General features: G+C 42.9%; 2 protein-coding genes across 7 annotated transcripts; both read left to right on the top strand.

Moving 5' to 3' along the window:
* The first annotated feature begins 87 nt into the window (after positions 1-87).
* gpt2l (glutamic pyruvate transaminase (alanine aminotransferase) 2, like) lies at positions 88-12,624 on the top strand. 6 transcript variants are annotated; one of them, XM_026373978.1, is made up of 12 exons: positions 88-273; positions 3,648-3,834; positions 7,420-7,509; positions 7,703-7,811; positions 7,997-8,130; positions 8,433-8,676; positions 9,252-9,331; positions 9,420-9,556; positions 9,655-9,829; positions 10,211-10,366; positions 11,593-11,705; positions 11,942-12,624. In XM_026373978.1, the coding sequence occupies exons 1-12, from the start codon at positions 239-241 to the stop codon at positions 12,030-12,032; spliced, it is 1,551 nt and encodes a 516-aa protein (XP_026229763.1). In that variant the 5' UTR covers positions 88-238; the 3' UTR covers positions 12,033-12,624. The 6 variants fall into 6 exon arrangements, with proteins under 6 accessions (XP_026229763.1, XP_026229764.1, XP_026229762.1 ...); XM_026373979.2 differs by lacking the exon at positions 88-273 and adding an exon at positions 3,128-3,143; XM_026373981.2 differs by lacking the exons at positions 88-273; positions 3,648-3,834 and adding exons at positions 6,445-6,678; positions 7,188-7,332.
* On the top strand, positions 280-2,752 carry fuz (fuzzy planar cell polarity protein). Its single transcript, XM_026373999.1, has one exon. The coding sequence runs from the start codon at positions 625-627 to the stop codon at positions 1,915-1,917; it is 1,293 nt and encodes a 430-aa protein (XP_026229784.1). The 5' UTR covers positions 280-624; the 3' UTR covers positions 1,918-2,752.
* Positions 12,625-13,177: the final 553 nt, after the last annotated feature.

Genomic DNA, 13,177 nt, shown 5'->3' with positions numbered 1-13,177 from the left:
GTTCCGCTGGTGACATCTGGTGGTTAGCTCGTAAACGCGAACACGGTTGAGTGAATTCTCGCGAGAAGTGAGACCTGGCTGATGTCAGATCCAGGTCCGGGAGCTCCGGGAGCTGAACATGGACTGAACTGAACTCAGGTCGGTCTACAGTCCCGCTCCCTCGGCGGCTACAACAGAGTCGTAACTCGGAAACTGCGGCTCGGTCTGCCGAATGAAACCGTCCTCCGCAGTTTGAAGGATGAATCATGGGACGACGTTACTGTGGAAACGACGGTAACTTCTTTTGTTCACGTTGAATAGCGTTAGCGGACAAACGGTCCAGCCCGGTGTTAGCTAGGTTAGCTGCATGATGTAACTTCTGTGTTCGGTACTTGTAGCTGGTTCATTCAGCTGCGGGGAAACAGCGTAGAGCTGCTGATGCTAGCGTCCCTCCACGGTGCACGCCCTCACTGATGCAACGCTAGAGCCTGATTTACAGCATTAGCAGCAGCGGTTACCTGTTCAGGTTAGCTTTCGTTTAGCTGTGCCGGTAGACTAGACAAGCAGCTCTCTAGAGAACGTGAACTAACTAAATCATCTGCTGACTTTACAAGAGTGAACCAGAGCCAGCTTAACCCCCCCGTAATGATGCTTCAGCAGGGCTCGACACAGCTGCTCTGTCTCACAGCCAGCAGCGGGGTTCCTCTTTTTAGCAGGGGAGCCTCCAAACAGCTGCCCTTCTCTGTCATCGGCTCCCTGAACGGTGTTCACATGTTCGGAGGTGGTCAGGGAGTGGTGTTGTCCAGCTGTGAGACTGATGGCGGGGGCAAGGTCGTGTGGAGAGTTTTCCAGGACAGTGTGATGCTCATCGCTGTGAATGGAGGTGGACCAGGTGCTGCAGGCTGCAGCAGAGAGGAGGAGTTTCGCCTACAGCGCCTCCTGGAGAACGTGTGGAACTGCATGGTGCTGGTTTTGGGGCAGGATGAGCTGGTCAATATGAGAAATGTTGAGAGGCTAAAGAGGGACTTGCGCTCCTGCTTCAGCCTCATTGATCAGCTGCTGGAGGAGAGGCAAGAGGGCATCTTGGGCGACCTGACACACTGTGCTGATTCACTGCTGCCTCCCAACCCCACTCTTCTCCAAGAGGCCGTGGACAGCTTTGCCGAGGCCGCAGATAGCGAGTTTGGTTGCCTTGCTGTCCACGGGCGAATAGCTGCAGCAACTGAGAAGTGGTGGCGTTTGGCACCTCAGGAAGTTGTGCTGCTCTCTGCTTTAATGCGGTCCCTCTCAGCTTCTGGATCAGCTTCATCTGATTACCCAGTTTTCCTTCCTCAGGGCAGCCCCACCGTGGCCCACCGCCTGCTCCGCTTTCAACTGCTGCCTGGGGCGGATGTATGCGTGCTGTGCGGTCCCAACCCTTCCCTGCACACAGCCGAGAGCATGTTGGTTGGTCGTTACTGGTCACCGCTGATGGAGACCCTGAGAGACTGCCTTGCTGTTGGAGAGCGCTGCTTACCACGGTCTGTATGCTTGCGTCCTGATGTGCTGGCACTTCTTCTCATCAACCGTGAAACGCGACGCTTAGTCTCCTGTGTGCGCTGTCCACTCACTGGCCCTCCTCTACCCTCCAAGACTCGCTGCTGGGAACTACTGAAGCTCTTCTACGTCTTCAGCACAACACGCTACTTCACCCAAGAGGAGACTTTGTGCGTCTCCCCAGAAGAGAAGGCTCTGAGAAGCAACACTGATGACTTTGTCCATGGATTCTCTCACCAGCCACTACAGTGCTATCTGGTTACAGAAGAATGCAAATGCTATGCACTTCAGACACCACAGCACCAGCTCTTCCTACTTATCCCACTGTCAGTGCCCACCTTCGTGCTGCGCACCGTGGCCACACAAACCCTCTCTGACATAGCTACAGCCACTGGGTTTTAATTGAAAAGTATATTTTGTTACAGGTCAATGTGAATCCACTGCTTATATCTTTACTGATGAGTACAAACGTATACCGTATAATTGCATGTTGAAGACAGGTTTCACTACAGATTGTATGTACTTGCTGGATACTCATGTTATCACAAGCACTGCACTGTAATTCAAAACGTATTAATGAATCACTTGAAAAGGTAACACTGGGATTAAGATGTGTACACTGTTTGTTGTTGTTTTTTGACATTTTGAATCATTTGATGATTTTATCAGTCAGGCTGTAGTTTTAAATCTAAATATAGTTTGTTACGCTCTGAGTATCTTTGCGTCACTGGGTGATTTCTTCACATTTTTCCAAATGCTGATGATGTAATATTGATATTAGAGGTAGGATGTTTCATTACAAAACACAATACAGCTGTGCAACTGTAAATATGATGTGCAAACCACTGCCACCTAAAATGAGGCAAAGGCACTTGAATAGTTTAGTGCTTTGAATTTCTTTATGTTTTTTTTTAATCTCAAACAGCAGATTATGAACAGTGTGTGGAGACAGCACAGTGTCATATCACGTTTTTAGATTTCCATACTGTCCACTTTCAGTTTTACCCATTCACTCTGGGGCTCAGTAACATGACAGGAAGTATTTTATAATCCCAGTTTATAGTTAGATGCTCTGCACTAGTGCTCTTTGTATTTTGCTCCTGTGAATGAGTGAGAACAGCACACACACTGCTCATCCTCGTCATATCACCTGTCTAACTTGAAAATGTGACATCTGAACCAGTGCCAGACCCCCTGACCTTGTTCCTTCAGCCTGACCCCCGCGATCAAGGTTCATAAGCGCAGCAATAGAAACTCTCTATATATACCTTTAAACGTGCCATGTGTTGATGTTTATACAAGTTGTGAGATCGTTCACATTACTCAGATGGCATTCATTACCACAAAATTGGTCATAGGAATGTGGATCGGCAGATCGGGGACACTTAAGTTAGTTGTAGTCCAAATAGGAGGAGCGTTCACAATTATGTCGTTCGCTAAGTTGCCTTCAGAGTCTCCTCCCAAACCACATGGAGCTCCCAGGACAAAAAGTGAAGGCGCGGTGCGGTGAGCTGAGCTGAGACGAGCTGCACCCGGTTCTCTGGTTATATCACTCCGAGCCACGTCTGTAGTTCAAAGCTGTTTGGGGCCGAGTAACCGGAGAACGGAGCCTGATTGACAGCATCCCTGTGCGTAGGATAACGGAGGAGAGGGGGAGGGATGGACATGAGGGCGCACAAAGGGGAGGGTGGCTGTAGTGTTGCTATGTGTGCAGAGAATCTATGCAAAAAAAAATCTGGAGAGTAGAGAGCTCACTGAGTGCAGCCAGGCAACTTTTATCACAGTTTTGCTGAAGCCTTATTCACAGGTCCAAAGGTCTGAGTGCCGTCCGTCTCTTTTAGGAGCGCGCTCTCTCTCCACACTTGCACAACTTTGAGTCCACTCCTCTCGAGTGAAGCAGCTGCAGGCGTGGTGCAAGTCGAAGTCGCGCCTCTGAGGCTCATAAAGCTACCTGTCCGGTTTTAAGGAGACTGAACCATGTCAGCCATGGGTTTGCACTCAAAAAATGTCCGGCTTTTAAGCCTCGGCAGAAACGCGTTATTGGCCGGTAGCAATGGAGGGCAGCGGTCGGGCAGTGGTCCCAGGGGCCGTTCACTGACTTCTCCCCCTCTGTCTTCATCTTCTCCCGCCAGAGCCTTATCTAGTCTGAGTGCGACGCGACGTGGACTCCCTAAACCGAAAATGTCCGAGAACGGAGTGGTGCCCAGGGCCAAGGTGCTGACCATCGACACCATGAACCCCACTGTAAAGAATGTGGAGTACGCGGTGAGGGGCCCCATCGTGGCTCGGGCTGTGGAGCTGGAGAAGGAGCTCTCGGAGGTTTGTGTTGAACCGCCTTTATCCTCTGTGGTCCACAGACTACTCACCTCATTTCTCTTTACAGACCACTTTGCCTATGCGCATGTGAAATGCATGTAATGTTTCCTTTTTCATCACATCAGCCTAATAAAAAGCTACTGGACAGATTGTGGTACAAACCTCTGTAGCCAGGCATAAGTAGATGTGACCATCAGATCTGATATCAGGAGGTTAAAAGATGTTTAAGAGCCACTTTATTGTACTTTAATCAGAGAACTTATCAGTAAGGACTTGTGTAATTAAAAGCTTTGGATCTCAAGATTCTTTATGAATATTATAAACCCTATGTCTGACTGTCAGATATCCAATCTCTGATTCAAATGTGAGCCCAGCATGCATCTTTGGTAATAACTGTGTTTCTTTTTTTTTGTTTGTTTTTTTGAGGAGGTTTTATTTTTTATTTATTTAATCCATTCAGTGCCGTTCATTTGTTACAATGAAAGGGTTTAATTCCTGGCAATGCGCCCATCATTACCATGTAAACATTATCCCAGGAGAAAACACTGTGTTATCATGTGCTGGGCTGCTTACATGCCCTCTTATCAAAGTCCATCAGTTAGTTAGTCATTTCTGGGGAGGGTGATCACGATAAACAATTTGTAGATTGATGTGATCCGTTTCTTAACCAGAGTTCTTTATGGGGTGACCTAAGGGTGAGGTGAAAGTTGACAGTCTGAATCAATCCAGTTTTACTATACTTGTTTCACTGTCTGCTAACAACGGTTTGAAATCTCTGCTTTCTAAAATATCCCACTGTCTAACTTGGCTCGTCTGCCCACTATTATGGATACGACTGTCTCAAAAGTCAAGAACACCAACATATAAATATAGAAATATAGATCTGTTGCTTGTATCTCTTGTTTGGGATTTGAGTTAGAACTTTTAATTCAGGATAATGACATGTTTTCTATGACAGACGTTAATAGTCGGTTCTAAGGTATTGGCACTATCAGTGGAGATAATTTGTGGTTTACTGTTTTTTTTTTTCTCTCTCTGTCTTTCTGGTTTTAGACAGCACTGTCTGATCCCTTCCTCTAGCACTGTTTATGGTGATGTGGCAACCAGCAGTAAGTGTACTGAGTGCAGTCTGGTGTGAAACATCAGAAAAATCTCTTGAGTGCTCTGCACAGGAAGGGATGAGTATGCGAACAGGTTCTTGCACAGGTGAAGGGCACAGTGGTGTGGGCCTGCAGGGGCTGTAATCATAGCACTGACCTTTCCAACCGGTTGGTTCACTGGCACCACAGCTTTTGTACTGTTTGTCTTAAACAGTGCTAATCTGCAGCTGATTATTGTATCTCAGTGGATAATTTCAACAGTATGAGCGTTTGATCAGGCTTTGTTTAATTGATATAGATGTTAAAAAAGCAGAAGCAAGAAACATGGGATGGAAACATTGTCATGGGGAGAAATAAGAGAATCACTACACCACTCACAACTGCAAATGAATTGTTAAATAATCACTCTTATACCGGATCTTTGGGCCGGAGCACTTTCTTTGTTCACTAACTAAAAGCAGCTCTACCGATCTTGACAATAGTACAGCACCAAGCCAGAAGGCAAAAATGTACTGTAAATAATCAGCTACAGTCTTCTCAGCTTACTGAGAAGCTTCCACAAGACAGAACGGCTGAAGAGTCTTGGTCAAAACACATTCCTCTTCATCTTCAAGCACCACCTTTTCCAAAATGTGGTGCTGGTTTACTCTGGGAAACAGGTCACAGTGGTATTTTCGTTTTGGTCTCTTTTGTATTTGAACACACACACACATATCACGTACTCAGTGATTCCCTACTTGTTTTTCTTTGGGAGGGACTGAGATCTTTTCTCTTGGATTACAGTACAAGTATTTCCTTGTGTTTTTCCTACAAAGGGAATAAAGAATAAAGACCAACTCTCAGCCAACTGACTGAACCAGTTAACAGATAAAGCCTCCACATGCAGTTATTACATTGTGGTCTTTGTTTTGCCCTAATGAGCTGCGAGCTGATGCTGAATGAGGACTTTTTATGGGGACAGGCCGTAGACACACAACGCACAGTGTTGACAGTTTTTGTCACATTCTTGTTAATGTGACAGAAACGTTCTGCTAAAATTCAAAACAGTATGCAAACTGATCCGATTGATCTGAATATTGGTTGTGTTTGGCATCGACTAAAGACAAAAAAAAGATTTTAATATCGTAGCTTTATTGCAGTTTACAAGGGCTTTCACTAATGACCATTGATGGAACGTATTTCTTGTCGGGCCTTGGCAGTAAAAAGAGATACTGCCCGAGCTTTAGGTTTCCAGCACTGTTTCACCTTCTGCTGGAACTTCAGCATTGTTTGCTGGCCTGTTTTTATCAGCGATGGAGGACAAAAAGCACAGGCCTTTTGCGTTGGTTCTCACGAGCAAAGGTCAGCGTGTTACTAAAAGGCCTTCACAGTGAATGGAGAGTTTTGTTTTTTTTTTTTGACCCAGGGGTGTTATTCACCCCATATAATGTTACTGGTCGAGACTGAGGGACGCCTCCAATGTGTGTGTCCAATAGGAGCCAGACACTCAGGTTTCATAAAATCTGACCTGGTTTGGACAAATCAAACAAACAGGTTGTTTTGATTTCTGCGCTGTGTCAGTGTGAAGTTCCACTGTTGGCTTGTCGGCTGTGACACTCTGTTCCTAACATCTGGTGTTAACAGCGCGTATGTGTGTGTGTGTGTGTTTGTGCACACGTCTAACTGCTTTGCTGTTAGTCCCCTGTCAGTGGTCTCAGCTGCTCAAGAGATTATCGCTCAGAAACATTATGTAATTGGCCTGAAGACGGTAAACTAAAACCTGTTTTTGATACTACAATCTCCTAATTATTTGACATGTAGTTTGCTGCTGCTCTGCTGTCACAAATCTTGTTAAAAGCTGTTCCGTATTCTGTATATCTCTATGTTTGTGTGTCAGAATGGTGGTATCAGCGTGATAACATGGTTTGTTCAGGCCGAAACTTTGTTCTCATGTTTGTACCCACCAAACTGTATCAAATGGTTTCTGTTTCTGGTACAGTTCAGCTGTGTATCGTCAGTGGGCCTTAGATTTAGAGGAACAGAAGAAATTAACTAACTAAAAGCGTGTCTTAAGTACTCATATACAACATTTTTGTGGCTCTCTAGGTTCTCCTGAATAATGCAGCTGTGAAGTCTTTATGCTCCTCACCAGCAAAATATGAAGATGACCTGCTCTCTGCAGTCCCTTGATATAGTTCAGTTGCAGCATGTTCACTAGTTTCTTTCAGCTAACAGCATATGCAAGTGGTTATGAGTAAACCTGCTGTGTTTCCACAGCTGCTGTGCTCCCAACCTCTTGTGGCCTAATTGTTTATGGAAAAATGATGTATGTGAGAAGGCCTGAGCCCAAGGTTATTTAGGTGCAGTGGAGGTTCTTGGCAACACCATTCGCTTTGATAAATCAAGTCAGCCCTGTTAACAGGTAAAGGTGATATTATTTTCATGTGTACAAAGTGAAGGATTTCTCTCATTGTTCTCTTTTTGTGCATGTTGTATTTATATTCTGCAGGGAATGAAGAAGCCCTTCGCTGAGGTCATCAAGGCAAACATTGGTGACGCGCATGCTATGGGCCAGCAGCCAATCACTTTCTTCCGACAGGTCTGCTTGTAGGGCCTTCCCCCACCTTCTGATCTAATATTGCACCTCCCCTCTGGCTTCTAAATGCCTATGAAACTAATGTATCCCATCTTAAATGTATTATTGAACCAGTTTTTCCTATCCGATGTTGTAACCCATGCAGACATTTTCATCATGTCCTCTTTCTATACTCACGCCTCTCTTTGTTTTCAAGGTCTTGGCTCTCTGTTCCTACCCTGAACTATTAAATGACAGCACATTCCCAGAAGATGCTAAAAGTAGAGCACGGCGCATTCTGCAGTCCTGTGGAGGGAATAGTATGGGTGTGTATTCGTGTGCTGGTTTTCTGGCTAAAAAAAACACTTTGTGTGACCACAATGCCTAATTATCACCTTTAGTCTCTTCATGTGCTCGTTGGGTTCCATATTATGCAGTCTGTTGTTTTTTGTTGTGTGAAACGGTTGTTGGCAATAGCAGTTTCCATTGTTCCCCTACGAATCTCCTTCAGGCTCTTACAGTGCCAGTCAGGGCATAGACTCTGTGCGTCAAGATGTGGCGCGCTACATTGAGCGAAGGGACGGAGGAGTGCCCTGTGACCCAGACGACATTTACCTCACTACAGGAGCCAGCGATGGCATTATGGTACAAAATGCCTCTCATTTTAATGTCTCTTTTGTGTCCTTACGCATGCTTGTTTTCCTCATAAGAAAAAAGGACAAAATTGGACAACTGATGGACAAACATTTTGGCTCATGACTAAAATGTAAAAGCAAATCATCCAGCAGAAATTCAGTGTAGAAAAAGTACAGTTTTTTTCTTTAATAGTTTTTTACTGTTACTTTTGTATGTGTGAAAAAAGAAAATATGCTCAAGTGTTAATATGGCAAACTTACTTATATTTTCTATGTTTCTGTCTTGACCCCCCCACCATACCATTCTCTCAGACCATGCTGAAACTGCTGGTGTGTGGCGAGGGTGTGACCCGTACAGGCGTCATGATCTCTATACCTCAGTATCCTCTGTACTCTGCTGCACTGGCCGAACTTGGCGCCGTGCAGATCAACTATTACCTTAATGAAGAGAAGTGCTGGAGTCTGGACATCAGCGAGCTGCAGCGCGCTCTGGATGAAGCGAGGCACCACTGCAACCCCAGAGCTCTGTGTATCATTAACCCTGGAAACCCAACTGGTAAAACCTTTAAGTCTTATTGCAGTAATATGGTGGTTGCCAGTTATGATATTAAACAAATTCTTATCTCCAGCACATTAGTTTGTTAGAGTGGATAGGTAGATAGATTTAGAAGAATCTAAAAACCTGTCTATATAGGATTCCTTCATTTTTCTGATGGGTAATTGGAACTGTAAAGCATTATTTATTGTTTGATGGTTTGCTAAAGTTTGTTAAACTTTTTTATGTTGTTCCACTTGATATATTAGACAATTAACAGATTGGATAAATGTTTAATTTTAGAAACAATAGTTTGACAAAAGAAAGGTTCACTACCTAGCTTTTCTGGAGATTTTATCTGCGTCTTAAGTTTTCTTAAGTTTTCCCTACTAGTCTGAGCATGCTCAGTTATCAAGGTGATAACGCAGTTGTTGCTTAAGTGACCTAAGAATCGTTGTCAGTTGATTTATTTCTTAACAGTAGTTTTATAACCGCAGAGTTCATGCACTGTTCAAAGAAGAACCACTAGATGGCAGCAAAATAACATAACTGACCAATTTAAACTGTTTCTCCATAATGATTTTCCTATTCCACAGGTCAGGTGCAGAGCAGAGAGTGCATTGAGGATGTAATCCGATTTGCAGCAAAGGAAGGGCTTTTTCTCATGGCTGATGAGGTCTGTCTCTGCATCTCTTTAACATCTGCCTGCTTTACTGTTGTCTACTTTACCCTCTAATAACTGTCAGCCTGTCCCTGTCTCCCAGGTATACCAGGATAATGTGTATGCTGATGGTTGCCAGTTCCACTCTTTTAAGAAGGTTCTGTTTGAGATGGGGCCCGAGTACTCGGACACAGTTGAACTGGCATCCTTCCACTCCACTTCAAAGTGTTACATGGGAGAGTAAGTCAGCTCTTTGTATTTGATGTAACTTGTTTGGGTGTGTTCCTTTCTCTTAATTGTTGGGGCTACTGGCTCACATATCTTCGCCTCCCTCTTAGGTGCGGCTTCCGTGGAGGCTACATGGAGATCATCAACATGGACGATGAGGTGAAGGCCCAGCTAACTAAGCTGGTGTCAGTCCGCCTGTGTCCTCCAGTTCCTGGTCAGGCTCTAATGGACCTTGTGGTCAACCCTCCGCAGCCTGGAGAGCCCTCGTATGACAACTTCATCAAGGTACTCGATATCCGACAAGCTTCATTATTTACTCTATGGGTGGAACAGATAATCAATACACCAGTACGGTGTATCACAACATGATCTCTTTTTTTGCTTAATCAATACACTGACATCATTAGAGATTTTTCTTAGAATATGCTGTACAGTTTGTCTATGTTCAGATGACCTACACTGTACATAATGTACTTTGTTTCACTGTTTTATCAAAGCTGGGTCAAAGAAAATCACTCTGTAATACAGTAAATATGCATAATGTCCTGTTAGATATATATACAGTCTATATAATCTATCTTACTTAAAATGTAAGTTTGAAATGATCTTATCTATTTGGTTCACTTTTCTCTCTTTAACACTTTCTGTCCTCTCTCCCACATCCAGGAGCGCACAGCCACTTTGAGTGCCTTAGCAGAGAAGGCCAAGCTTACAGAGCAGATTCTCAACACAGTGCACGGCATAAGCTGCAATCCTGTGCAGGGTGCTATGTACTCCTTCCCTCGCATAATCATCCCTGAAAAGGCCGTCAAAGAGGCCACGGTCAGTCCTTAACCTTCTGTTGTAAAAGTATAATTGATGAAGGTATTTTAAACAGTATTTTTAATTCAAGGAAATGACACTGATCAACAGCAGGAAGAAAGGGAGGAATAAAAGAGATAAATAATAGATTCATTATACAAGAGTTAACTGAACACCCCTACTACTACAGTAATGTACTACCTTTTATTTCATCCAGTTATTATTTCTCTCCATGGCCAAAGGTTTTTTAATACATACAAACCAAATTAGGGCATCAAATACTCCTACGTCAAGCATGATGAATTTATCACAATGTTGGAATGAATTACTCTTTACCAAGTTCAGTAAACTGTGCATCCATCTCTTTGTTTGCTAAAGAGAACAAATGATTTCCAATAGCTTGTTGCTTGACTGTTAGTAAGAATTTTGGGCAGGGCGGATGACTCAGCCGCTAAGAGTCTGATTAGCCGTACAGCGTTTAAGGTCAGAGTAAAGTTGACCTACTGACACGTAATCAATCCCAGTGATTCTATACACTATCCTGATCACACAGTTGTCGTATTGTTTTGTGTTGGAATGTGCACAGCATCCAAAACACACACACACACAACGTGAGGACAGCACTTCTTTTTATTAACGTCACCATTAGAAGTTTCAATAGAGCTGCTATCTCAGAGGTTTGTACGTGACTATAAAGCTGAGACGCAGCTAGTATTTAAAAAAGTTTTCCAAAAACGTTTGATCCAACTTAGGCACGCTTTAGATTTACTTATCCTTACTCAAAACCATGTACAACAGTGAAGAGAACCTGTGCTAAACTAAAAGAACGGGGGAAAATTGTTGCCATGAAACTGTAGAGTGCAGTTACGAACAAAGAAATAAATGAATGAACCTGAAGAGCTTTCAGTGAGTTTTTTCCAGTACAAGGTACTGTATAATTAATCATGTTAGAAATAAAAAGATGTTCTCTTGAGCCAGTTCTGTTGTCCATGTCCATTCTAGTAAATTTGTCAAGTAAAGACCAGAATGAAGTAAAAGTAATTGAGTAGCCTTCCTAGAACGCATCTAAGTGGCAAAGCTGCCAACAAGTACTTTTGGTAGTATTAGTCAGTAGTCTGTATTTTTAGTGTTCTTTTATGAATATAACTCATATATCCTCTTCAAATACTGACTACGTGAATTAATTTAGTACTACTATAATACCAACCTTAACAAAGAGCCATAATGTTTATTTCTCTCTCTGTTAGGATAAAGGTCAGCAGCCAGATATGTTTTACTGCATGAAGATGCTGGAGGAGACGGGGATCTGCCTTGTACCTGGAAGCGGCTTTGGCCAGAAGGATGGAACGTACCATTTCAGGTACAGAACACTTGTTTTCTTGATGATGTGTGAGACATCAGAGCGCAGAGCGAAATTCTAAAATCTTAATTTTTTCTGTTCAACCAACAGTCCAAAACCAAAACACATTCAGTCATTCAGTATTTAGTGTTTTGTTTGTTTGTAGGTTTGTTTGTTTTTCCTTGCACTTTTTAAAAATCTTTCCTAAGTGATTCTTCAAACTCAATAATAACCTTTTCCTCACCTCTCCCGCCCAGAATGACCATCTTGCCACCGAGGGACAAGCTGCAGATCCTGCTAAACAAGGTCAAGGAGTTCCACCAGAAGTTCACAAAACACTACTCTTAAATAGCTACAGCCATTTTTCCTCCATTCAATAAGTGAGGAGCTCACTAACCCCAACATAAAGAACTCAGCTAATCATAATTTATCTGTCACTAATAAGTGCCTTCTCTACGTCGGCTCTGGTGGTCTCTGTGATGACGCACTTCAGCCTCAACAGTGATCTCATTTGGATATTGGTGGACTTAAGACGTTTTTTGGTGTCAGAAAACTAAAAGAACTGGAGACGAAATAAATTCAGAGACATGTCACTTTGGAACAAAAATATGGCTTCATCCATTGTTCCAACCATTTAAGAAGGTAATAACTGTGCATCTGTGAAAATGGAAGATAGTCTGTGTCAGTGCCAAGCTGAAAATTGTACAACTAAAGAAAATGTGAAGCTGCTTAAAACCTTGAGTACGTGTATGACTGGTTAAAATATTCCATTCCAGTAGACTGTACTTGACAGGGACAGTATACAGAGAAGTCCTATTTGCATGGTGATTCAGAAATGATTTTGTAGGATGAAAATAAATGTAAAAGTGTATGGCTTGTCTTATTATTTTGGTAAATTGCGGTCAGAGTTAATAAAATAAATAAACAACCTTTACATATATCTATATATGATATGTTGTTTAACATTGCACCCTTATAAGCAATAGAGTATAATCGATAAAACCAAAACATTTAATAAAACACAATGGTGTCCAATATATGTTCTATGCTACTATAACGATTTTTTGCACGTATGACTTGCTGGCTAAGTGTTGGCCTATTAATGATTATATTATTTAGGCCTGCTTTAAAGCTGCATTATTAATATGTTTTGGCCACAACAAAAGACTCAGGGTTGAGGGAGGGTGGGGGTGTTGACAAATGCTCCATTTTTAATGTTTGTAATGTAACATTTCGTATTAGTGCAACTTTAAAATGACAAATTCTTCATACTGTACAATTATGTACCATTATCATGTAATTGCTACCTGTGGCCACAGTTGGCGCCACTCAGCTAACATTACACACAGTCTAGCTTTAATCAAACAAATTCACAGATCCATGTGTCACACGTGTTTTTAAACAAAACTATTATTTAGGTTGTTGTGTTTTAAGCAAGCGAACAGCCCCCTTTGCAATGTTGCAACCAAACTGTTAATTAGCCAAGTAATGTA

The sequence above is a fragment of the Anabas testudineus genome, chromosome 17 (assembly GCF_900324465.2).
Source record: "Anabas testudineus chromosome 17, fAnaTes1.2, whole genome shotgun sequence".
NCBI classification, from domain to species: Eukaryota; Metazoa; Chordata; class Actinopteri; order Anabantiformes; family Anabantidae; genus Anabas; species Anabas testudineus.
Note: the sequence above shows the minus strand (reverse complement) of the source record. Positions and strands in the feature narration are given on the sequence as shown.